The sequence below is a fragment of the Merops nubicus genome, unplaced genomic scaffold, assembly GCF_000691845.1.
Source record: "Merops nubicus isolate BGI_N331 unplaced genomic scaffold, ASM69184v1 scaffold2951, whole genome shotgun sequence".
NCBI classification, from domain to species: Eukaryota; Metazoa; Chordata; class Aves; order Coraciiformes; family Meropidae; genus Merops; species Merops nubicus.
Window position 1 is genome coordinate 3932 of NW_008586032.1, and position 25037 is coordinate 28968.

Sequence of the window (25037 nt, forward strand, 5' to 3'; positions counted from 1 at the left end):
CCCTAGCACCTGCCCAACTGTTATTTCTGTGCTGTCTGGTGTCTTCAACAACACATTTAATTTTGAGAAGCTGTAGTAAGAATGGAGGCTGATCTGTTTGGTCTGTCAAGTTCTTTTTGAGCTTTTATTACTTCTCATGTACTTTTGAGGGAATTGCATCTGAAAACTGCTTTTTTCTCTGCTTTACAAAGATGTAATGAAATGTTGGAGAACTAAGCTAAGGTTCATTAGAACTAGGAAATGTGGAAAATTTTTTCAAGGTGTTAATCTTTAGAGCAGGAGTAAACTGTTTTTTTTTAATCCCTAAAATGTTTCAAGTAGATTTGGAAGCTTTTCTGGAAGCTGTGCTTTAACCTGTAGCTTTTTTAGATATGGAAGCTAATTTACAAACTTGACTAAACTGGCTGTTTGCCAAGTCAGACTAGATTATCACAGTAACTTTTTTTAATAGACTTTACCTCTTGCTTAGGTTACTCTATAATGTAATTTGGTAATTAGCATAACATTCAGAATCGGTGCAATTGGTTTTTGTTTTTTTATGTATTTCTTTGTATTTGGCAAGACTTAGTATCTATACAAGAAAGTTTTTACCTGCTTCCAGACTATGTTGTGTGCAACTGTGGGTTGCTTCTTGGCCTCTCTTTGACTTAGGTTTAACTGCCTCGGGGGGAGGGGGGGGAATTTCAAAGTTGGGTTCAACCCTTATTTTACTGTACATTACTGCTCTTCTGGTTTTCTCAGGGTAAAAGAGATAATATAGAAGACTGTCCTGTGTGGAGAATCTGACATCTGGGGACACTAAGGAATTGGTTCCCACTACATTTGACTGATGTGTACATTTTAGTGGCAAATACTGTTATAGTAGAATATGAACACATTTATGTTACTGAACTGTTCTTAAATTTTTTTTTTTCTTGACAGAAAACACTGAAAGAATATCTCTACAGCTTCATTTAGCTTTAGCTTCAAATGCATCATGGGTCCAGTGTCCTAGTCATTTAGAGCTTATGAACCAGTGTCGACACATAAACATTCGTGTAGATCCACGTGGTCTGAGAGAAGGACTGCATTATACAGAGGTATTGAAGTACTGGTGTTCTAAACAAAGTTGTGTCCCCTTTCCTTTTCTTGTGGTCTCTATCAGCTTTTTATAAAAGTAATTTTTGAGAAAATAAAAGCTGTGTACTGTACAGACCAGAAAATACTGCCACACCTTTTCACTTACAGGCTTAATCCAGGGTTCAGCATCAGTTACACTATCCAGTGGTGTGTAGCACATGCCAATGAGACGTTGAGTATCTGTGCTTAAAAAATGAAAGCATATAAGAAATATAAACCAAATAAACGTTCATTAAGATTTTTTTCCTCTGGATATATTTTTACCTTTGTCTAGCTGGCTCAGTCCTGTATTATTACTGAGGATAGAGATTTGTGTTTTTATGTGGTGTTAAATGTTTCTCTCCTTCTCTGGTGGCTTAATAACTGGCCTTGCTTTTATTATGCCATAGAGTGTTTTAAGGACCCAAGATTTTCCTTTACTTTGAGGAGTTGCTTGGGTACAGTGATAAACCTGTTTTTTTGTTTCTTTACCTCTACACCATCCTATTTTGGCAGGTAAAGAACATAAATGTGTGGTAATGGCTGTGTACAGCAGAAACGTTTTGCTGACTTCAAGTGGCTACATTCAAATTTGGTCAAATTTAAAACAACATCCATTTAGTGTCTCATTTTCTCTCTCAGCCATCTTCTTTCACTCCTCAAAAGAAACCCACCAGCAAAAAATATTTTTCAGCCCTGTCCTTCCTCATCCCAAACGTAGTATTAGTATTGAAATGTTTCCGTTGCATTGCAGTTGATCATAATGAAGGTGATACCAGCTTACTTTTTAGAACTTGCTTAAGATGCTCAGAGATGCAAGTCTTCTGTGAGAACCACTGAGAATATCTTAGCAAAGTGATAATGGAACAGATTTTCAGAGGTAGTATTTAAAGCTTGGCTGTAAAAGGCATGGTAAATCAAACTGTATTTTCTCAAGCATAATCCTGGAAAACAAGGATAAAATATTATTTTACAACAGCAAAAATAGAGTAATTAAAGTAATAAGGCTGTTTGGGACAGATTCTGAGTTGAAACTAGGTTGGACTTTTGATATAGGGGACTTACAAAATGTGGGTTGAAACCTTGAAAAAGTCTGGGAAAAGGCTGAAATGAGTAACAGTGTCAAAACTTTTTTTTCCACCCTTGATGAATGTTGCTGGTTTACTATTTCTAGGGTGACAGTGGTTAAATGAAGTTTGTTTTTTTTCTCAGTAGTAACTACCACGATTCAAAATACTCTGCAGCTAGTTTAAGTTTAATCATGTCTTCTGTGATTTCATTTCAACCAGAGATTTTAAGTGTCTGTATTTTATTCTGTTAGGTATGTGGATATGATATAGCAATGCCTAATGCAGGTCCTTTGTTCAGAGTTCCAATAACTGTTGTTATACCAACAAGGTCAGTAACCTCAGGCTTTATCTGCTTTTTTTAAGTTTAGTTTTGTTTTCTGTGCCCTTTTTACTTGTTGTAATTTATTTCACCACTTTCTTCCTCTGGGAGTTCTTGAACTAATGTTGATAAGGTTGCACCAGACTGATACACCAGTGGATATTTTGTAGTTATGGTCCCAGCAGCCAGAAGGCAGAGGGTCTGGTGGGCTTAGCCACTGTGGAAGCAGATTGCTCGTCCATCAGTATACAGATGACTTCTGGCTTGTTGACCAAAGTATCAATCAATATACTCATGGGTGTAGGTGAATTGGAATTTTGTTTTTTAATTTCTGACTGATGAACTGGGGTTCATAAAGATGGGGGGAATTGCTTGGCAGGTGAACAGTGAGATAAGCTTCCATCATGACTTTAATACAGCAAATTCTCAGTTAGTATTGTGCCCATCGTTGGCTTAAACATATGATTTCAATGATGTTAGTAAGAAAGGAGAGTATCTTATTAAACCTATTCAGTGGACAGTCTGCCCTGATTGAAAAAAAAAATCACTTTTTTCTAATTCAAGGAAATATTACTTCTTGTATAGTTTACCTCATTTTAGTGGAAAGTCACTCAGCCAGGAAAAGCAGATACACTGAAAACTAGGATTTTTTAATACTTATGTTAAGTACAGTATCTTCGGAGGGGTGGGGAGGGTGTCAACATAATGTGTTGGAGCTGTTTAAATCTTTATAATTGTCCTATCAGATTCTGTACTAGTACCTATTTAATAATTGGTGCTGAGGACTAAATAGCCTTGTTGTACACTTTTTTGAGAATTTTTGCATTTTTTTTTTTTAAAAAGGCCTTCAGCTTGTTTGGTTACTACTTGTGTTTTCTTTATGACATACAGAGTAGATGAGTCATCGAGCTATGACCTGACATATACAGATGTTCATTTTAAACCTGGTCAAATCCGAAGGCACTTCATTGATGTTCCACAGGGAGCTACGTGGGCTGGTAAGGGAAATGACAGCAGTCTGTCCTGTACAGGTTATACATCTGTACTAGCTGATTATTTTCACCATTTGGCTGAGTCACGTTTCTCTTAACTGCTCCCTGAACGTAGCTAGTTTTCCTTATTTTGAAAGGGCCCTTGTAAATAATTGATGTATAAGCATTATTTACATATGGAGCCACTTGGCTTACTGCATAACTTCTTAAATTACAAATTACTTGCAAAACTCGTGTTTTTCTCCTGAACCTCTGCTTCCCTTTTAAAATTCTTTGCTCTTGAAACTAAACTTAATTTTTTCTTTTTCTTTAATCTAGAAGTGACAGTATGTTCATGTTCAGCTGATGTGACTGCCAAGTTTGTGCTGCATGCTGTTCAGCTAGTGAAGCAAAAAGCATACAGAAGCCATGAGTTCTACAAATTTTCATCTTTACCAGAAAAAGGATCAGTGACTGAAGCATTTCCTGTCTTAGTAAGTTACCTTTGATTGGTGGGGGGGAAAAGAAAGTAATATATCAGTGCAGTATAACAGAACTCATTCAGTTTGGGTTGTTTTGGGGGTTTTCTTTTGAAAAAACCCAACCCGAGAAACTTGTTACAGTAGTGAATGCATCTGGGTTTCAGTTTTGAAAAGATATCTGATACCTTGCTAGTATTTCTTAATTATTTGGCAATACCCTTATAATACATGTTAATCTCTTCAATTGGTTGCTGCTTGTTTATACAAAGCAGTTTGTTTTATTTTCTGGTAGGGTCTATGACTTGTTGGATAGATGTAGTTGAGCGTATTTCGCCTTTAGTGCTTCATGTGGTAATCTGGGACATCTCCATCATGTTGAAGCCAGGTGGTAACTGAATCACTTACATTCATACTGCTTAGATAGAACAGGCTCAGCTTGAATTGTGCTAGCTTAAGAGTCTGAAACAGAACCAGAGAGTGAGCTAACAATTCAGAGGTGTGCATGGCAGAGTCCGCTTCTTAAGTTTGTCCCCTGCCTTGCTTCATTTAGTTAAGCCTAAGAGAGGTTATGATTTGTGTGCTTTTCAGTCCCTTAACCTCTATGAAAATGTCAGGTGGCAAAGTTTGTCCCACTGACACGTTGTGAATTTTATCTCACTAGTTAAAAAACCAAAACCAAACAATACCAACAAAAAAACCCAACCCACACCTCCCAAGCTTTATGTCATGTTATTTAGGTAGAGAGCGGATCTCTTTTTTTCTGATATGTTTTGTAGGGCACATCAGTGAGTTTGTGTGCTTAGTCTGACGAATGTGAAGTGTAGGAAAGGAAGACGTGATATTTAAAAGCTATACCATTTTCTGTGGGGTATACCCCTGGCAGTCTGTTTCCATGCAGTCACAAGTCATCCTCTTTTGTTGGAGCTGTCTTGTGTTTTCTGGACCAAGTATAATGTCTATCTTGGTACTGTATGAACCTATACAGCTGAAGGAAACTGGATGTAACAGTGTCTTTTTTGAGCTATGCGTCTTATTTTTTCTGGCTTGGGATGAGGGAGGCTGGGCTGAATAGAAGGGGAAAGTGGCAGCCTGAGTCTAACTTGGTGCTTTTATTGCCCAGGCTGGAAAAACCATTGAGTTCTGCGTTGCTCGGTGGTGGGCAAGCCTTAGCGACGTTAGCATTAATTACACCATTTCCTTCCATGGGGTACTTTGTGCCACTCCTCAGCTAAACATGGTAAGTCTTCCTGAGTATTTATTTTGAATTATTCTGAAGTCCTAGGTTATCTCAGAATTAAAAAATGCTTTTCTTCATTCTTGCCTGTATTTAGAAAGACTAGAAGTATTTTTATACCTGAGATGTTCATGTTTTCTCTTAAAAATAGGTAAATAGGAGTGCAGTCACACAGAAATGTTCACTAGCATTATCTGATTTTTTTTTCACTGTTTTCTTTATAAATCAGTAAGGAAAAAAAAATAGAAAACCAAACCAACAAACAAAAAAACGAACCACAACAGAAAAATAATAGAGAGGAAAAGAAAGAGCTGGTGGTGGTGGTGTGCACAGCAGCTCCTCCCACCCCAGCAGCATTACATGAGCTGAATAATGGACTTAAAAATGAGAAAAGACAAACAATTTTGCCCTTCGTTCTTGAACACTTGTAACTTTCATAAAATAAACTTTAATAGTGCTGATACACTGGTGACTTTGTTCTGGGATACTGCTAGAAAAAGTTTTCAGATTTTTTTTGCCCATCACTAGCCTAGGTATGTAGTATTGTTCCTTTTTTCCAAAGTTAAACTATTCCGTAACAATAATCATGAGCAGAAGCACCATAAAATACTTTTTTTTTAAGGTTCTAGATGAATAATACTTGTGTTTATCAAATTACATATTTGAAGAAAATCATCACAAAGGCACAAAGCCCAGCCCTACCTGAAGTGTGCCGTGTACAGTTCTGTGCAAAGTATTTTAAGAGGGGAAAAAAAAAAACCTTTAACTCCAATTGCTAAAGTTTTACAAATCTCAGTGTATCTGTTGTAAAATACAGATAACCTTGTGACATGCAGTATTGCTTCTTATAGATAAATACAGCTTGTGTTGTATTTTTGAGGGATGTATCAGATGGTCCATATATGGTGTTTAAAGTGCACAGAAGCATAACTGTTATATACTTTCTTTAGCATGCTTCAGAAGGCATTGTACGATTTGATGTTCAGTCCCTGTTGAAGTATGAAGATATTGCTCCCTGCATAAATCTGAAAAGCTGGGTTCAAACACTCAGGTAAAGTTTCTGGGGAACTGTGTTGTGGAAAGGGAAAACTATTTGTGTGTAGTTAAAACAGTAATAAGTTAACAGTGAAATTTAGGATAACAACAATGTTCTTGTAAACTTTTAGGTGGGTTTACAGCATTGGTTAAAATTTCTCAGCATTCTTTTTTGTTCCTTTTAACTTGGACACAATTTGAGAATTATGGTGACTTTTTCTGTAGCAATTTTTTTTCCTTAAGCTAACTTAAAAAACAAACATTTACAAAAAATATTCCATTGCTTTCAAGGAGACCCATAGAGGTAAAAGGCACTTTAAAGAAACAAATTGTAGTTATTTGGTGCTACTCTTTGTTGTTTAGGGTTTTTTTTTAAGCAGCTGCTTCAGATCCCAGCCAACTTTGATGTGGAAGACTATCTTCATTCTCTTGCTTGGTTGGAAGTGTTTTTGTTAGGATCTAGTCCAGAATTTTGTGTGGCAACTTGTGTTTATCTCATTGTCAGTTTGACACATGCTGATTTGGAAGGAAAGCTTTGTTCAAAAATTCCCAACCAGTGCATTACTGAAGTGAGTCACTTGAGGAGTTAAAAAAATGCATGACAGTTCAAGCAGTACTTCTAAGACCTGGGCCAGACCATGTCATAGTGGTCGGTAATTCAAAGTCCATTATTTGGGCCTCTTGGTGGAGACCTTGTTCTCTGTCTGGGCCTTTTGGATACTTGGAACCAGAACTGTCGTCACAAGGAGTTTGTTTCATGGGTATGCCACCATGTCAGATACAGAAATACCTGATTTGATATGCCTTGAGTGAGGAAATAAAATAATCCCCTAATATATCTTTGCCTCATTTTGGTTTGTAAAATGGAAGTGCTCTTATTTCTATGTAATATGAGGCACTTGCCTGACAGTAGAACTGCTGTTGAGTAAACTAATGAGAAATATTTAAGAATCTAAATTAAGACTTGAATAGCTCCTCTTGAATGAAGTAATGAGTCATAACACAGAGCTGAAGTACAGAATATCTTCTCATTCAGTCTCTTGAGTTTCAAATGCTTGGAGGCAGGGTGAGTACTAGAGAGACATGTCACATATGATATTACTTGGTTCTTTGTCTGTAGTCCATCTGGTGTCTGCCATACTGGAAACCTAGGTGAAATGGACTGACCCAGCACCATTTCTAGTCACCCAGGAAAGTATCTGTGCTGGGCCAGACCAGTATAAAAGTGCTCATTGCAGCATGGATGCTACATGTGTAATGTAACCTGATTTTTTTTTTTTCTTTCCTAATCCTGAAGTCTGATTTTTTTTTTTTCTCTTCTTTTTTGTTTTTGTTTTGTCTTGTTTTGTTTTGACATAGCCTTTAATTTTCAGCATTTAGATGTGCTTGCTAAGTTCTTTTTGCTTCTTTCTTTGGCAATGTCTGTAATGCTGCTAAACCTTGGGTTTGGACTGACATTCATTTTAACTGAGAAATTTAAGAGAGATTTCAGGAGGTGTTGAATTCATTTGTACTTCACATCTGCAATAACAATACACTTCTACTATGTGAAGTACAAATGAATTCAACATCTGCAATAACAATACACTTCTACTTAAGCAAGGCAAATTACTGTAGAGGATACATCTTTCTTAAGAGTACTTTCTGTTCTTTTTTTTTATGTGACTGCAGACCAGTGAGTGCAAAAATAAAACCTTTGGGCTCCAGAGATATCTTACCAAACAATCGTCAACTGTATGAAATGATTTTGACCTATAACTTCCATCAGGTAAGGGTTAAGGGTAGTTGTTCTTTTTTTAAAGTTGTTAATAGATACAGCATGTTTTCTAACCCCGGACTTTAACTAGCTGTCTATCAGAAACCAGGTCTAGATTCACACTCTAGACTCTGTACTGTCAAAATTCTGATTTGGTTCCTGTGAGGAGTAACTGTTGCTTGAAATGGGCTTGTGTTCAGGTACCCTTTTCAGTATGTGTAAGTATTGTACTTGTTCTATTCAGTAGTGGATTAAATGTTTTGACCTTTCTTTTAATAGCCCAAGAGTGGAGAAGTAACTCCAAGCTGCCCGCTTCTTTGTGAATTGTTGTATGAATCTGAATTTGATAGTCAGCTGTGGATTATTTTTGATCAGAACAAAAGACAAATGGGTTCAGGAGATGCATATCCACACCAGGTACAGAGTAATGTGTTTGTTTTACCTTCTGTTTTCTGCACAATGTGAAAAAATTTCCTTTTTCACCTGTTGGTAGCTCCTAAAATTTCCTGATGCATGGCTATAATGTTCTTATATCTTTATAAGAAGACAGGTTCAGTGATGTATGGAAAAAAACTGACAGGTTTCTTTCCATGAAATAGGACATTATTATTTTTAGTTTGTCTTCCAAGAAAGGAGAGAGTTATGGTGTGTTTTATTTCTACAAAAAGCTGTTATCTTGTGATTTCTTGTGATTTTTTGACTGTTACTTTTCCAGAAGGTAATGAATCCAAGTTATTCTTAGATTTGTTCGGGTTTTTTACAAAGATGTACCTTGAACTTTTCTATTGAAGTTGGAAAGGTGGAAATATAAAAGGCATAACAGAAATATTTTCTATAGTCCTTTGATGAAGCTCAACTGCAATTTTGAATTATTAAAAAATAGTTTCAAAGCAATGTAGCATTTATTTTGATTGATCATTTTGGAAGTGTACAAAAGATCAACTTTAAAGTGTCTTTTGAATCTTTAATTTCAGAAATTGCATTGTTTAAATTTCTATTCCTTAACCTCCATTTTTAAGGTGCTACAAAATCTAAAAATCAGCAGTCTGTTACTTCACACGTGGTAGCCCTGTAAATCCCTAGTGTTGTGCATCATAGAACAATTCTAAAGTAATTCAGAATTATTTAATCCAGGAAGAAATACCAACAGGAAGCATGATTCTCTAACCTAGGAGAGAGAATCTGGGAGCAAAGTGGTTCTCAATTACTGTCCCTTTCCACTTAGGGCTGACTTGTGAAAGGAGCAGCAGAAAGGAAACTTGGCATGCTGCTGCTCCAAACATCCACATCATGCCCTTTTAGATTGATAGAAATCAAAGAATGTTTTCAAAACTAAGAGTTTGAGAGTCTGTTTGGGGGTGGTTGTTGTTGCATGTTGGGGAGGGGGCGCGCATGGTTTTTTTTATTGTACTATTTTTTTTTAATAAATGAAGGGGATGTTATCTGTATATTCCTAATTGAATATATTAAAACCTCAGGGCAAAGAGTCTGTCAGCTCTTTAAATTGCAGCCTTAAATCTCACAGGAATATGGAGGCCCTCAGTGTCAAAGCTGGTACAAGATTTGATATGGTAGCAGGATACCCTGTGATCTAAACCACAGAGCACCCAAAGTTACATAGTACGCTGGAAGTGTTTCAAGACAAACCCAGTGAAGATTTTGAACTGAAAGTGTAGGAAGAATTCTAATCATTATTTGAGCAGTTAATGCAGTGTAGGAATAGGAACAAATGATGTCAGCCTATTTTGTGGTCTAAAAATTTTCTTTGGTCAGTCAGAAATGTGTTTTGTCTGCTATGAAGTCTTGGAAGCTCTCTATTTTCAGGAGATCCCCAAACTAAGCAACCTAGCATATTTTAAATGGTTAGAGCTGTATGAATCATGAAGGAAATGACAGTCTTATTTCTGGGTTTCTTTGTGACTAGTGAAGTACTTAATCTTGACATTTATGAGAACTTCTTTCTTTCAGTATTCTGTGAAACTGGAAAAAGGAGATTACACCATTCGGTTACAAATTCGTCACGAACAGAACAATGAGCTGGATCGCATCAAAGACCTTCCATTTATTGTTTCTCACAGGTTGTCTAGTACCTTGAGCTTAGATATTTATGAGAACCATAGCCTTGCTCTCTTAGGGAAGAAGAAATCCAACAGTTTGACATTACCACCAAAGCACAGTCAGCCATTCTTTGTTACATCTCTGCCTGATGACAAGTAAGTGACTGACAACCTATTGTTCTCAGCTGCAACTAACCAGCTGCCTCTGCACCCAACTGAAATGCTACTTTGATAGCGTTGACCTGTTTAGGCTTGGTAATTCCTCTTGTGTTGATAGTTTCACTGTTTGTGTTCTTTATTGTAGTCCCCATGGAACACGAATTAACTTGGTTTTAACGGTGAACTTTTTCTTTAAATAGAATACCTAAAGGAGCAGGCCCAGGATGTTATCTTGCAGGAGCTCTTACACTGTCTAAAACAGAACTGGGAAAGAAAGCTGTAAGTATTTCAAATGGACAACGGCTTCTTTTTCTGAAATTTTTGAAGTGAATAAATGGCGTGCCAGGAAGCGTTGTATTTAATGGTTTTAGTACTTTGAAGAGCACTATGTTTAGTAACTTGACACATTTTGGAAGCAGTTGTTTCATTATGTAACTTCTAAGCAGTTCTGTTTTTATTTTCATCTTATAATTTCCAATATAATCGCATGCTCTAAATTTTGAGTTCTCGTTCTTTCACTCCGACTTCTGTTTCTAGAAGCAACTGCTTTGTTGTTGGTGTGGAGCTTTTGAAAGTGATTTTGTCATGGCCTAGCACGTATTTTTCATTCAAAAATTATACTAAGCATCTATATTGTCTTGTGCATGTTGATTCTCTGTTAGACAGCTATACTCTTCCTTGCATGCATATAATTTTCAACAAAAATATGTGCTTTTTTTAACACATTTACATTACTGTTACAAAGTAGTAGGAATTTTGCTGACTCGAGCATAAGTAGACATTCTTACCTGCTGCACACTGATGTTGTCAACCACTAACGTGACTGTATGCTCTAACAAAATGATATAAGATCTCTGTATGTAATGCTAGAAAAAAAGCTGTAGTGTTGTTTTTTTTTTTTTTTTGCTTATAATGCAGTATTCTCTAAAAACTGGTTTCTAACTTATATGAATCTGTAGTGCAACAGTGATTACAGTAACCAGATCACTCATGTGTCTATCTGGTGCTAAGGTAATTAGATTCTCTAAGCTATTTTTAAATAGATAGCAAAACTGAGAATAAATATTAGTCAATCCTGGTGTTTGTTAGTACTTAGGGGTAGTTCATCTATGTCCATATATTATTAGATGTGATTGAACAGCATGTATAAAACTAGAGTATGTTTTCATACAAAAGAAGTTTGAGTAGGTGGGCACATACCTTTAGATCTTGTTGAGTAGAAAACTTTAGTTCATTCAATCTGATTTCTTTATAGGCAGTACTTTTGGGACAGATTGCATGTAACTATAGGTTAGATAGTGCCTTTCAGGAGAATTTATGTATCAGGGAGGAAAACCCAGTAACTAAGAACTGTAAAATACTTCATTTTCTATTTGAGTCCTGCAAGGTTGCAAGTATACTTTCATGAAATCCATGGTAAATCCATTATAGTAGTGTAGTATAGTTTTCCTAACTTGAATCTGCACTTCCTTGAACGGTTGATTGTAATTCTCATCTATCTTATTTTAAAACCAGACCAAGTGGTTATATGCAGTGATTTCTGGGATGGGAAGTAGGAGGTGGGTAGGTATTGTCTGTCAAATTTCATGTGATGAAGAATACCCAAGAGCTTGCACAGAGAAATTCTAGCTGAAGTGTGCCTCATGTCATAGTCTAAGACATTACTGTTATGGTCGTGTTTCACTCCAAAGAGGATGGTATCAAATAGCATCAGATACTTTCTTCTGCCTTCAGTGAACCTCAGTATGTACTGGGAAACAAAAAAACAAACAAACAAACAAACAAAAAAAAAAGAGGGAACTAAGCAACAAAGTTGTCTCTAGGTCAGCAAGTGGATGCGGTGTGAGGGGAAAAGGTATCTAATTTCTGCACAGTTATTATGGAATAGAACAATGCCACTAAACAGTCAAAATCTACAATCTATACTTTTGAGGCTGAATTTCTGTAACTTATTATTTAAGCTAAGTGGTTAACAACACTTGCTTGTCTTACAGGAAGAACAAACTTTATACACACTAATGTATTGTTTTATTTATTTTAAAAACCTGAAATAGCATGCTTAAAGAGCATGTTTGATCATAGATGTGACACTCTAAAAATCTGTAGGCTGAAAGTGTAATTGTAATTGTACAGAGAAGGTGTCTCCATCCTGTGTGGTGTGTGCATGTTTTCTTACAGTATGTTATTCTAACTCCCAGGGGCAGTCTGCAGCAAAGCGACAAGGAAAATTTAAAAAGGTACTGAATGTTAGTTTTTGAAAAAGATATACTTAAGTCTTTTTGCATATGACTTGAAGAATTTGTCTACCAGTATTGGTTTTTCATTTGTCATCCCTCATCTACTTCCTTAGTTCTTCAGCATCTTAAGTGTGTCTACTGGTAGAGTGACAAAACACTGCTGCAGTACAAAGCTGAGAGGCACATGAGCATCTGGATGCTTCTCCAATGAGTGCTGTAAAAATGCATGTGATGATTAGTGGTCTGTAATTTTTCTTTTTTTTTTAAATATTCATGAATCTCCAGTGTTTGTGGTTAAGATTTTGTGGCAAGTGTTTCTGCCTAGCTTATTCTGTCAGCAGATTGAGAACTGAATATGAACATAATACTTTGATGTAGAATTTGATGTCTAGCTGTATACCAAGTCTGGTGAATTGAGAGCTGGCTTCATTACAGGTGTACAAAACATACTGTAGTAAGTAGGTTTTTTTCTTAGGAGGGATGGACTTGATTGAAAAGTCTCTCAGTTCATGGTTCTACTTGAATGTACCTTGTTACAGGCTGGCATTTATACAGTGATGTAGTAGGTAGTAGAGATGACAGAATTTTGGAGCATGTATGAAATATTTTGGGTAGGGAGTGAGTGACTTACCATAGCAGTGTTTAATATTGTGCTTTCTCAAATTTTACATTAGATCATACAATGTTCTGCCAGCAGTCAGAGACTAAAACATTCTATAAAATAACCCCCCAAATACTATTTTAATAGTCTACCTGCATAAAGCTATTTGGTGGAGTTTTTTTCTTGTGTTGTTTTTAAGTTGTGAGGCTGTTTATATCCTTTTGTTTCAAGGTACTGTGTTCTGGAGTGACATGCTAATTAGTCAGGATCCGTGTTAGAAATAAGGCATGAGAATGATAAATAACAGTTTATTGCTATAATCTATGATTTTGTTAATAATGAACTGGTAACTGTGCCTGCTAACTCCCTCTTGGTGTAATAACTGTGAGGGAATGTGATTAACCTTTACGAGAAGGACTTTAATGCAACTTGCTGCAATTTTATTTTCATGCTGCATCTGAAAATTACACAGATCACTTTTAGAAAGATTATTTTAAAATCCCATGTGAATGCGTGGCTGCCTGATGAACAGGGTATAAAATCCTCACTAAATCTCTAACAAAGGAGTTAAACTCTTAATAATAATTTACTTTGCATAACAAAACTTATTAAATAGAACCAAGAGGCTGCATATTCTGCTTTTTGTTTTTAAAACAGAGGCTTGTGTTCAGATCTGAGCAGTATACCCACCCAAGCCAATTAAAAACTGTTCTTCATACTTCTACCTGTTATTCATAAGAGACATCAACCTACTAGCAGCAAGTCAATAAAAGACAATGTATTTCAGAGCATTGAGCCATAAGAGCTCCATTAGTGAATATACTTTTCTGAGAATGCAACTCTGAGGGCTTCCTAGTTGACATGTATCTATCTGCATGATGCTACCAGAAATCTAGGGTGGGCACTTATTTTCTTAGAACCACAGAGTGGCTGAGGCTGGAAGCAACCTCTGGAGCCATCTGATCCAACACCCCTGCTCGAGCAGGGCTTCCTAGAGCTGGTTTCCGGGATCACGCCCAGACAGCGTTTTTGTACATTTAGTGTGGAGACTGCACAGCCTCTCTGGGCAACCTGTGCTCTGTGTTCAGTCACTCTCACTGTGAAAAAGTAGTTCCTCATGTCCAGAGGGACATGTTTCTGTTTGTGGCCATTGTCCTGCCACTGTGCCCCACTGAAGAGAGGCTGGATTTTGCTTCATATACTCCCTACAGATTCTTACTCGGACAGATGAGATTCCCCCTCTGTGCCTCAAATGCTTTCTCTTCCCCTGGCCAAACAGTCCCAGCTTTCTCAGCCTTTCCTCACAGGTGAGGTCCTCCAGTCCATCATCTTTGTGGACTTTCTCTGGACTCTCTCCAGTACATACATGTCTCTCTTGTACTGGGGAGTCCAGAACTGGACAAAGTACTCCAGGCATGGCCTTGCCAGTGCTGGGTGGAGAAGAATCACCTCCCTTGACCCTGCTAGTAGTATGTCTAATGCAGCCCAGGATACCATTAGCTTTCTTTGCCACAAAGGCATGTTGCTGGCTCATGTTCAAGGTGGTGTCCATCAGGATGCCCAAGTCCTTTCCTACCAAGCTGCTTTCCAGCTGAGTGGCCCCCGTTGCTGGCTCATGTTCAAGGTGGTATCCATCAGGATGCCCAGGTCCTTTCCTACCAAGCTACTTTCCAGCTGAGTGGCCCGCAGCATGTACTGGTGTGTGGGTTTATTCTTCTCTGGGTGCAGGACTTGGCAGTTCTCCCACTTGAACTTCATGAGGTTCCTGACATAACGTTCCTGCAGGCTGTTGAGGTCCCTCTGGATAGCAGCACAATGCTTTGCTGTATCAGCCACTCCTTCCAGTTTGGTGTCGTCTGCAAACTTGCTGAGTGTGTGCTCTGTTTTAGCATCCAGATCTTTAATGCAGATGTTGCACAGGATTTGATCCAGCTGCTTACTGGCCTCCAACTGTGTGCTGCTGGTCACTGTCCTCTGGGCCGACCTTACCATTCAATGAGCTTCAATGCACCTGGCTGCTCATCCAGCCCAGACCTCAGCAGCTTCTTTATTTTGCATGAAGGCAGTTTCAGGTTATGTTAGGAAATAACAGCCTAAATTTCCAAAGAAGTTGGTTAATTCTTCTATAACTGGACAAAAATGTCAATTGATTCCTCACAGTACAAGCCAGTATCTTTGTTTTATTAGACACATAGAGCAGGATGAGATGCCTAATACATCGTTTTCTGCTTAAAGAGTTATCCTGGGAAACTTAATTTTATTTAAAAACAGAAACCCCTCCAAACCTGGGAACAAAAACCCTAAACCATCTCCTAAGCATGGCTTTTTACTTAATGTCTTCCTGTCTTCTGTGTCTGGACTTAGAATTTTTTTTTTTCTGAATATGGAACCTGTGATATGTATGAAGTGCAGAATTCAGTGCTGTTTTTCCTTTGAACTGATCCCCACTGAAGTAGAGAGTGCCTTGCTGTCGTGGCTTGGGAAGCTGCTGTACTCTTAGAAGCATCCTTGGCCTCTAATGGGGAGCCATGTGCTAAACAACTGTGCAGACAAGTTGATCCTATGTACCTTTTGTAATGCAGTTAAAAATCTGATAACTTTTTCCCCTTTGTTTCCAAATATTTTCCTGAATATAATCAGAATGAAAACAGATTGACTTTTTCTAGTCTGTAAGAAGAATATTTTTTGTTGTAAATAATGCAGCTTTTGAACAGCGATATATAACAACTAGCTAAGGGATAGAAAATGTCTTTCTCCCTACTCTGCCATCTTTTCTTCCAGTTTGAACCAAGAAATGCATTATGCAGATACTAGTAAGTATTAAGGGAAGACTAATACATTATAGAATCCTGTCATAGAACGGTTTGTGTTGGAAGGAACTTTAGAGATCTCCTAGTTCCAAATCCCATGCCTTGGGCAGGGACACCTCCCACTAGACCATATTGCACAAGGCTGCATCCAACCTGGTCTTGAACAGTTTCAGTGATGGAGCATCCACAACTTCCCTGGGCAACTTGTTCCAGTGTCTCGCCACCCTCACAGTGAAGAATTTCTTCCTTGCATCTAATCTAAATCTACCTTCTTCCGTTTTGAACCCTTTACCCCTTGTCCTATCACTGCAAGCCCTTGTAAAAAGTCCCTCCCCAGCTTTCTTATAGGCCTCCTTCAGGGAATACTGGAAGGGTGCTATAAGGTCTCCCCAGAGCCTTCCCTTCTCCAGGCTGAACAACCCCAGCTCTCTCCACCTGTCCTCATAGGATAGGTGTTCCAACCCTCTGATCATCTTCATGGCACGCTCCAACAGGTCCTTCTTGTGTTGGGGGCTCCAGAGCTGGACACAGTACTCCAGGTGGGGGTCTCAGGAGAGTGGAGTAGAGGGGGAGAATCGCCTCCCTCCACCTGCTGGCCATGCTTCTTTTGATGCAGCCCGGGATACAGACCATTTGGAAGTCAAATGGGAAAGAATGACTTCCTTTCAGTAGTGAGACACTATCCCTGTCTAGTGAGGAGGCCTTCAAAAATAGAATGAAATAGAATCAAGTGTATGACTGATTCAATTTTGTAAGCCTGGCTGGTGACTTTAAGAAACATCAACTAAGAGTATTGCCATAAAAATAAAGAATATTGCACAAACTGTATGCATCTTAAAGTAGATACAAACTCCATATGCATATTCAGCTGTGTGTGTATGCAGATGTGCATGGTGTTTATTGAATGGAAAATGAGACCTGGAATCTTTGCTCAAGGATATTTTTAGTGTAATTGTTTTTGCTGTGAATGCTTTGACATACAAATAAGAATAGTTCATGTATTTTTCCCACATAAACTACCAGGTGTTGAATCATTGGACAAAACTCTTAAGTTGTTAAACAAAATTAACTTAGTTAAGCTCTTTTAAGAGGTGACTGTTTGGAGGGCATTGTGCGTTTTCACGTTTGTAGTTCTAGTTAAAAACAAACTCACTGAGGCTTATCAAGCAGTGCACAAGGTACTGACCCAATTCCCTGTAAGCTTCCAAAGTTTTTAATATTGCTTAATTTTTTTTTAGAGGATAAACAAATGGCAGCTTTCTCATTAATTTGAAAGTTTTATTGAAGTAACTTTTTCAATGGATAATATGCTTGCTCACTGCCTTCTATGTCTTTTCATAGGCGTATATATAAAAATCCAGTACTCCAGCAGTTCTGCTGCTGTGTAATGGAGTGAAAGCTGAATAAGAAAACAGATTGAAGTGCTGAATTGTGAAGAGTTGCTTTTCTTCTCCTTAATCTCTAATGATGAATGTTTCCCTATTGGCAATGACAATGTCATTCTGAGATCTTCTGGTATCTAGGGGGTTGCCAAGTTTTGTAAATGGTGCTGGTGTTTACAAACAGAATAGAAGAAAGAAAGAAGCCTTCAGTCCATCTATAGGGTCTTTTGCTAGTTCAGTTAAATGTGATAAGCACCTAAACCTCAATTATCCCATTAAATAAGTTTGGTGTCTGTAGAGAAGAGCTAGCCTCTTTCTCTTTAAGCTCCTTTGGAAAAGGAGAATGAAGTGTATTGTTTTCTTTTCAATGGTTGTAGCTTGTAATGCTTGCAGAATCTGATGAAACCAAAAATACTTAGCTGAGAGAATGGGGAGATGACATCTTACTGTTGATGGCTTAGCTACACACAATTAGTCTCTTAAATGAGAGTTCATCTACATGAGTGGGAATTTGTTCATCTAATTATGCTTGATTTGAAACTTAAACCAGAATAGTAGAGCCTTCTCATATAGACATGGCTTGAGAATGCAGAAGGCTAAACATATGTTGCTAAGTAAGATCAGAGAGGATGGTCCTGACATATTAGAAGACTATTTCTAGGAAGGCAGGTTTCATAGGAAAGTATCAGTATTAATAGAGGACATCTTTCAAAAAACACTGTAAACTACTGATTGAGATTTTTTGTATTGAACTAACTTCTCAGGCATTTGAAAATGTTTGGTTTGCTTTAATGAACTGTTATTGCTTTCTACTGTTCTAATTGCCTCAGCCAGATGCCTTACCCCATGCCACGTACCTGACTTCTGTATCCCCCACTACACATGCTTGCCTCCATGAGCTGTGTGGTCATGCTCTGGCCTGGGTCTCGCTGAAGTCTTGCCTAGGTGTACTGCCTGGTCATGCACTTCATGCTTGAAATGCACGTGTGCAGGATAGTTCCTATGAAAGCTGCACTTGAATGTAGAATAGTGATTTAAACTAGGTTTGAAAAAAAATTAAGCGTCTAGTTTATCATTCATTGCAATTACACATTAAGTAGCTGGAAAAAATGTTTTAAGGGAATGCTGATGTCACTGCCTCTTTCCAGTATTGTTTTCAGTAACCCATAGCTTGCTGCTGGTCTGTTTGAACTACCAGCTCAAATAAAATTTTTCTGCATCAATGTTTTTGAATAATTCCAGAAGTCTAGTGTTGAAGTCCAGTATTTCAAGTTATGCACAGCAGTTTCTAAGAGTCACTTTTTTATCGCTGCTTAAGCAACCTGAAATAACTCGGTCTTGTGCATGAGATTTCATTCTGTTACACAACACTGACCTTTTATGGGAAGCACGTTCCTACAAATGCGTTTTGGAATGATTGGTATGAATAATCAAATTGCCACAGCAGTTGAGCGTGCAGCACAATATTATGCATAAGGTTGTAACAGTAATGATATCTAGAAGACGTAAACTTAGAATATTTTGCAGGGAACATAATTTATATGTAAACTAACAGGATGTGCCCTCGCTGTTTGGAGAGAGCCTTTTACAAAAATTGCAACATTAAAACCAAAACTAACAAAATGGCCTCTCCTAGCAATTGTAATGTTTTGGAAATGATGGCTGAAATCTAAAGCTGACTTATTTGGAAATTTATAAGTAAACCATTGTAGGAAATGGACTTCAGAGCATGGTCAAAGATGACTTGTGGTCTTCCTTTGAAATAGCCGTAGCTGATTTTCTCATGATACTTGTTGACTGGTGTAGCATGAACTCAAACTATGGTGATATTTCTATTCTAGCATATGGGTTTAAAAAAAAAAAAAAATCTACTGTTGCATCTACTGAATTTGAGCACAGATACAAGAGAAACTGGAAAGTCTGTAGCAGCAAACTGGAACACAGTTGACAGTGGATGCATCAGCTAATTCAGTAGGCATGTGGAAGAAATACTGTCTTGGGAGGAACACATAAGATACTTGTGTGGCCTATGGCGTGTTTCATGTTCATGCTGCTGTGGTGTTTTTTAGAATTCAGTCATCTTTATTCATTTGTTTCCAAATTTGTAGGAGAGGATCTTTAACTGATTTCTTTTTTTTTCCCCCTTTGCCTTTTAACTAAGTTGTTTGCTTTTATTGTGAAAAAACAAAAAAACCCTCCACCTTTCTGGTTTCTTAACTAATACAGTGTAAAATTATAAAAATACAAAAACATCAGACTTTCCAAGTTAGTGAAGTAAGACTTTATCTTACACCCAGTGTGCTCTTGTAGTATTTACGTCCTTGCATTGTTGAAAACGAAGTTAAAGCGGTTCCTGAATTCTTAATGACTGGTACCTTTGCTCTCAGAATCCTTACTCCATGTTTGTGTAGCTCAGAATATAGTTGCTTGCTATGATGTAGCTTTTAAATAGCATCAGAAAAAAGTGTACTGGATACCTCTCAGTATGTGTCTCTTTTCCCACTTCTAGGATGTCCTTACTGTTCACTATCACCTGATACCATCACCATCAAAGAGTAAAAACGGCAGCAAAGAGAAAGAAAGAGAGCAAGAAAAAGAAAAAGATGTAAAAGAAGAATTTACTGAAGCTTTAAGAGATCTGAAAATACAGTGGATGACCAAGTATGTCTTCTCTTATGACTATACAAGCTTGAAGCAGCTGTAAAAAAAAATATTCAGAACCTGTACTTTCATGCTGTGTCCTCATCTCTTCTAGGCTGGATACTACTGACATGTATAATGAGTTGAAAGAAGCATTTCCTAACCATCTTCCATTGTATGTTGCAAGACTTCATCAGCTGGATTCTGAAAAGGTTATTTAATGCTTTTTAAACTTAATTTATCTCAGTACATCCATGCAGACTTAAACAACTGAACCTTTCTTTACATGTTTGGTCTTGAGGTGACTGTAGTAGCTGTAAAGTAGAAAATCCTAATTAAATTGGCAGCTGCCTCCCTAACTTGACTGTGATTTCCTTCATTCCATAGTGGAAGGAAAGCAAATATGCCTGCTTATAGTACGTTTGCTTATTATTTACTCCTTGTTAAGTTAAACACATTGACAGTTTCCTTACTGCTTTATGCTACAACAGTGTTATTCTGAATGGTGTTTACTGAGACAGACACACATCCCCTTCTGCTCCTCTACTGGATTGGTAATTTCTTCCAGTGGAATTACTTGGACAACTGAGGACATTAACCCCTTGAAATGACACAATTAAATCCACCATCTGTCATGGTCTTCAAAAATGAGTAACCTGAACAGTAAAGTTCACATGTGTCTGCTTTTTTTGTTTATCATGAAGATAGACAGCTTTGTGTGTATTTGAATGTTGAATATTTTCTGTTTGTTTGATCCTATATTTTATATTAACTTCCAAAATGAATAAGTGCTGCCATTATTTAAGGGGATTAATTTTTACTGAAAAGTGTTTTTCTTTCTGTAAACTCTACATTTTGCATCTACTTCATATTTTACAGTTCATTTTCAGTGAAATGGACTTATATACACAGGAAAACTTGATAATGCAGACTTAAAATACTTTTTTAATCAAAAATTGGGGAGGTGGGGAGGAGGACATATTTAATTATTTAATGTTATTTCTGAATACTTTTGCAATTATCCTGGTGTTAGAATCAACAGTCAAGTGGTGTGATTTCACAGTGCTAAACACCTTCTTTATTCTTCTTTTAGGAACGAATGAAAAGACTTGATGAAATCGTTGAAGCTGCAAATACTGTAATTTCTCATATTGATCAGACAGCATTAGCAGTATATTTTGCCATGAAGACTGATCCCAGGCCTGATGCAACTACTATAAAAAAGTACCTACCCAGTAAATAATTTTCTTGCACCCTATTTCTGTAATCTATGTACTTTGCTTCTGCTTTCAAGAAATTTAATAACTATAACTTTTTTGAATAACTTGTGTTATTTTTTGTGTCATAGGTAATTTCAAACTTGACAGCAAAATTATTTTGTTCTCGTACCTCCAGAATGCAGAAGCACTGAAACCTGTGAATTTTTACTTAGAAATTTTAAATAAAATAAAAAAGGGTGCTTTCAGGGTTTACATGCATCAGAAAAATGGGACATTAAGTTTTTGTATCAAGCTTAATCTCAGATCAGAGGAACCTCTAGAATATTGATATAGAGGTGTATGTGTTTTGAATGCTACCTGCCTTTTCATAATGCTTTGCAACCTTTTGGATCTATATTTCAAGACAGGATTGGCAGCAGTTTAAGTAGTAACTGCTTGCAAAAGTTTTCATTTGTGAAGAGCATGACTGTACTTGTGGTTTATTTCTGAGACCCATTGTTTTACTTTAGTTTTAGACTATTCCTCTGAATTAACAGTATATATCCATAGGAAGACAGTATTTTGAAGGTGACACCCATTTTAGAGTGTGGCATGATGCTGTTTTAGCTGCAAACAGAGCAGCAGATGTGAAGATGAGGTCCTTAAAACAGGAGATTTGTTGATTATTTTAGATAAATTACTAGATTCCAGTTGTACAAATAAGCCTGTCCATTCTAGCTATCCTGACTATTTGTGTAAAATTCTAGAATTGCTGATATAAAAGCAAAGCTATGACATAGTAAACAATTCTAAACATTTCATGGTAAGTTGACCCATTAGGTCATGTGGTTGAATCTAGCATCTGAAACGGAACACCAGATTCAATGGTGCTTTAAATGGGTGCAGTTCTTTGAAGTCAGCAGAATTGTATATGCTTATGTTAGTGGTGGACTTGACTCCCTCTGTTTATAATGCTAGGAACTATAAAGCTGTATTTCTAGATGCTGGCTTATTCACTTTTAGAATACTGAGTTGCCCGTGCCTCAAGCATTTCAGACTTAGAAGGATGATTAAGCTTGTTTAATGCAGTCTGTAGGTAATTTTTTATAGTTAGTTTAAAGCATGGCTACTTACTATATATTAAAAACTATCTTCGTGCTTATTTTCTTTTTGTGTGTACTAACAGCTGTAAAATTTTTAGCTTAAACTCAGTGCAACACTGATTCTGTTCTTAATGAGGTACCTGCAGAAGGTCCTTAATATTTTCGATGCTTTTTTTTTTTTCCCTAGTGAAATGGAAAAACAGAAGACTACTCTAGTGGATGCACTTTGTCGAAAAGGGAGTGCACTGGCTGACCAGCTTCTTCATCTGCAGGCCCAAGAAGGGGCTGCTTCCAGTGATGCAGAATGCAAAGACGAGGATCATGAGAGCTGCTCAGAAGCTTTGACAGAGACATTCTGGGAGACAACGAAATGGATTGATCTTTTTGACAGCAAGGTAAGAGAGTAAAGTAGGGGGGTTTTTTTGGCTTTTGCATGTTGGGTTTTTGATGGTTTCTCCTGGAATTTTGCAGAATCTCATGCATTCCTCCCTTCTTTTTCATTCTGTCCCCATATGTTATGCTTCCTTCCTCCTTAAAAATGAGGTTTTGCCGAGGCTGTCAGATCCATGGTAAGCCCATCTCTGTGCATGTAGAGGTTAAGGGAAGGGTATAAAACGGTACCAGATTTCCATGGAAAAGCTGCTTGCTTTATTGAATTGCTTCTTTCTGTACCTTTCAGGGAATATTTTTGATTAACCTCTGCACTGTTCTAGCTGTACACACACAGAAGTGTGCAGCATCGCTACTCTGTTTCGTCCTGCATTCTGTAGCCTCCTCTACACTATGGATAAGAGAAGTTTTGTGTTTTGCTGTCAGTAATGTCTGTAGAGGTAAAGGAAGAAACCCTGGGACATAATTACTTACATATTTCTTAGCACAGACGTCCCTGTTGTTTCTAGGTTCCTGATCCTGAGATTTAAAGTTTTTGTCTGCTTTTTATTCAAGGCAGCTATTCCAGAAGGAAGAGAAAAAAAAAATCCATTGTAGATGATTAGTTACGCAGCTTTTAATTAGAGTTTATAACTTTGAATGTTTGACTGTTGAGCTACTGAATATTAGTTACTGTACTTAACTCTTGCCTGTGGCTGTGTTTTAGTGGATGATGAAGTGACCAATGTATTCTTTTTTGTAATGAGGCTAAATTGCCAAAGCACTTTGGATAGTGACAAAAGAAAAACCTTGATATTAAAAAATTTCTAAATTTCCTTGAAAGTAAATAATCTTCCCAGTAACAACTTGTGTTTTAGCTGGAGGCCTGACTGAGGAGGTTGATTGTGGTAACCCTCACTTCTTTTAATACACCTACACCTTGTCAGGATTACACTGCTGATCTTTAACTGTTTGTAATATCCTGCGGTAGCAGATTTTGTGCTTTAATGATATTATCTGGCATGTGATTTTTTGTTTTTCCTGTCTATTTGCAAATACAGAACTGTATTTTAGTAGACTGACCCTTGGCTTACTGCTGTCTTTTGATTTTTTTAAAGTTGATGGGAATAATTTCAGGAAAATCTGCCAATATGGACAACTTGTTGGGAGTTTCACTCCTTGTTAATGTTTTTTTTTTTCAAGATAGATACTGATTCTTGGCACTCCTGAACTGTGTGCTCTGGGCCTGATTTGAATTGCACAGATCAGGGATTGAACCTGTTTCTTTGACTGCCTTAACCACAGATTTGTCTCAGTCTATACTGAGGTTTTGCTCTGAAAATTGATGCTTCTGCAAGGCTAAGTGGGTACTGAAAGGCCAACAAAACTTTTTAGATTTTTATAGCATTTAGTACAGAAATAACTTCCATCTTATTTATTCAATATGTTTGTCTGCTTTCCCCTCTTGTTTTACTAGTCAAATTAGTAATTAATTAGTAAATTAATAAATAAAACTAGTTGAATAAGTCCACCTAGTCAAGTAGCTTTTTGGGGTTTTCTTCCCGTGAGGGTGATCAGATGCAGTGAGTTGCCTGTAGAGGTGGTGAAGTCTGTCCTTTGAGGTAGTCAAAACTTAACTGGATGTGATCCAGGGCAACCTGCTATAGGTGGCCCCACCTTGAGGTGAGCTGGACTAGACAGGCTCCAGAGTTCTCTTCTGCTTTCAACCATTTTGTGATTTAGTGACTGCTTGGCAAGTAATTTCTGTAGCTCACTAGTTTCTGTGGTGGTTTGCTTCTTGCTTTCTGTGGTCTAAGAGTATGTATGTTGGTCAGTAATGATGTAGCTATCGATTTAATTTATTTAAAGATTACATGATGGATGTACTCTCTCATCTCTCCTGTGGTGCTGTTCAATAATTCTAATCCAAACAGTACCTATAGATAAGGTTAAAAATGTGTTTGAATGGAAGGAAATACATGCTGCTACATAAAGCTTTCATGTGATTATTGGAACTGAGAATTCTACTTGTTTGCTTTCATACTTTGAGGATTTCTTTTTCTGGAAACTCTTTGAAAGGATGAGGAGTGAGAATAATGTGACTTGGGCCTTGATGGGATTTGCTTAGAAAGGATATAATAGAGCTCTCTAAAAATTTTTTCCTGATAACAGATTTGGGGAAAAGAGACTAGGGCAAGGGCAGAGGGCTTTACATGTAACTGAGAGAAAAACTTTTTTTTTTTCTTTTATTGCTTCCTAGGAGTTTCATGCTTACTGCTGTTCAGATTCTTTCATCTCCTTTACTAAGAGGTGTCATGTTCACCTAGAAGTTTTCTTAGGAACTGTCTGTAGTTAGCAGTTACATTGTTCACGTGAGCTGTTTCAGTTGTTAGCACTACAGTTTCCAACCAATGACAGACTGTTCTTTGGTCATTCAAAATCATAAACCTATGATGAGGATCTGATTATGCTTTATTTAACTTTAATGACTAAGACTGCATAAAAAGAGAAAAAG

General features: G+C 37.3%; 1 protein-coding gene across 1 annotated transcript in view; it reads left to right on the plus strand.

Annotated features, from left to right (window-relative positions):
• Positions 1 to 25037, plus strand: part of TPP2 (tripeptidyl peptidase II) — a gene marked incomplete at its 5' end in the record, with an annotated part of 34894 nt that overhangs the window by 3217 nt on the left and 6640 nt on the right. The window contains 14 exons of the mRNA XM_008948505.1: positions 922 to 1079; positions 2420 to 2496; positions 3379 to 3485; positions 3798 to 3952; positions 5061 to 5177; positions 6125 to 6225; positions 7881 to 7977; positions 8245 to 8382; positions 9934 to 10178; positions 10382 to 10460; positions 19721 to 19872; positions 19967 to 20063; positions 20945 to 21075; positions 22341 to 22548. Coding sequence (XP_008946753.1) covers positions 922 to 1079; positions 2420 to 2496; positions 3379 to 3485; positions 3798 to 3952; positions 5061 to 5177; positions 6125 to 6225; positions 7881 to 7977; positions 8245 to 8382; positions 9934 to 10178; positions 10382 to 10460; positions 19721 to 19872; positions 19967 to 20063; positions 20945 to 21075; positions 22341 to 22548 — 1862 coding nt within the window. The remainder of the gene's footprint in view (positions 1 to 921; positions 1080 to 2419; positions 2497 to 3378; positions 3486 to 3797; positions 3953 to 5060; positions 5178 to 6124; positions 6226 to 7880; positions 7978 to 8244; positions 8383 to 9933; positions 10179 to 10381; positions 10461 to 19720; positions 19873 to 19966; positions 20064 to 20944; positions 21076 to 22340; positions 22549 to 25037) is intronic.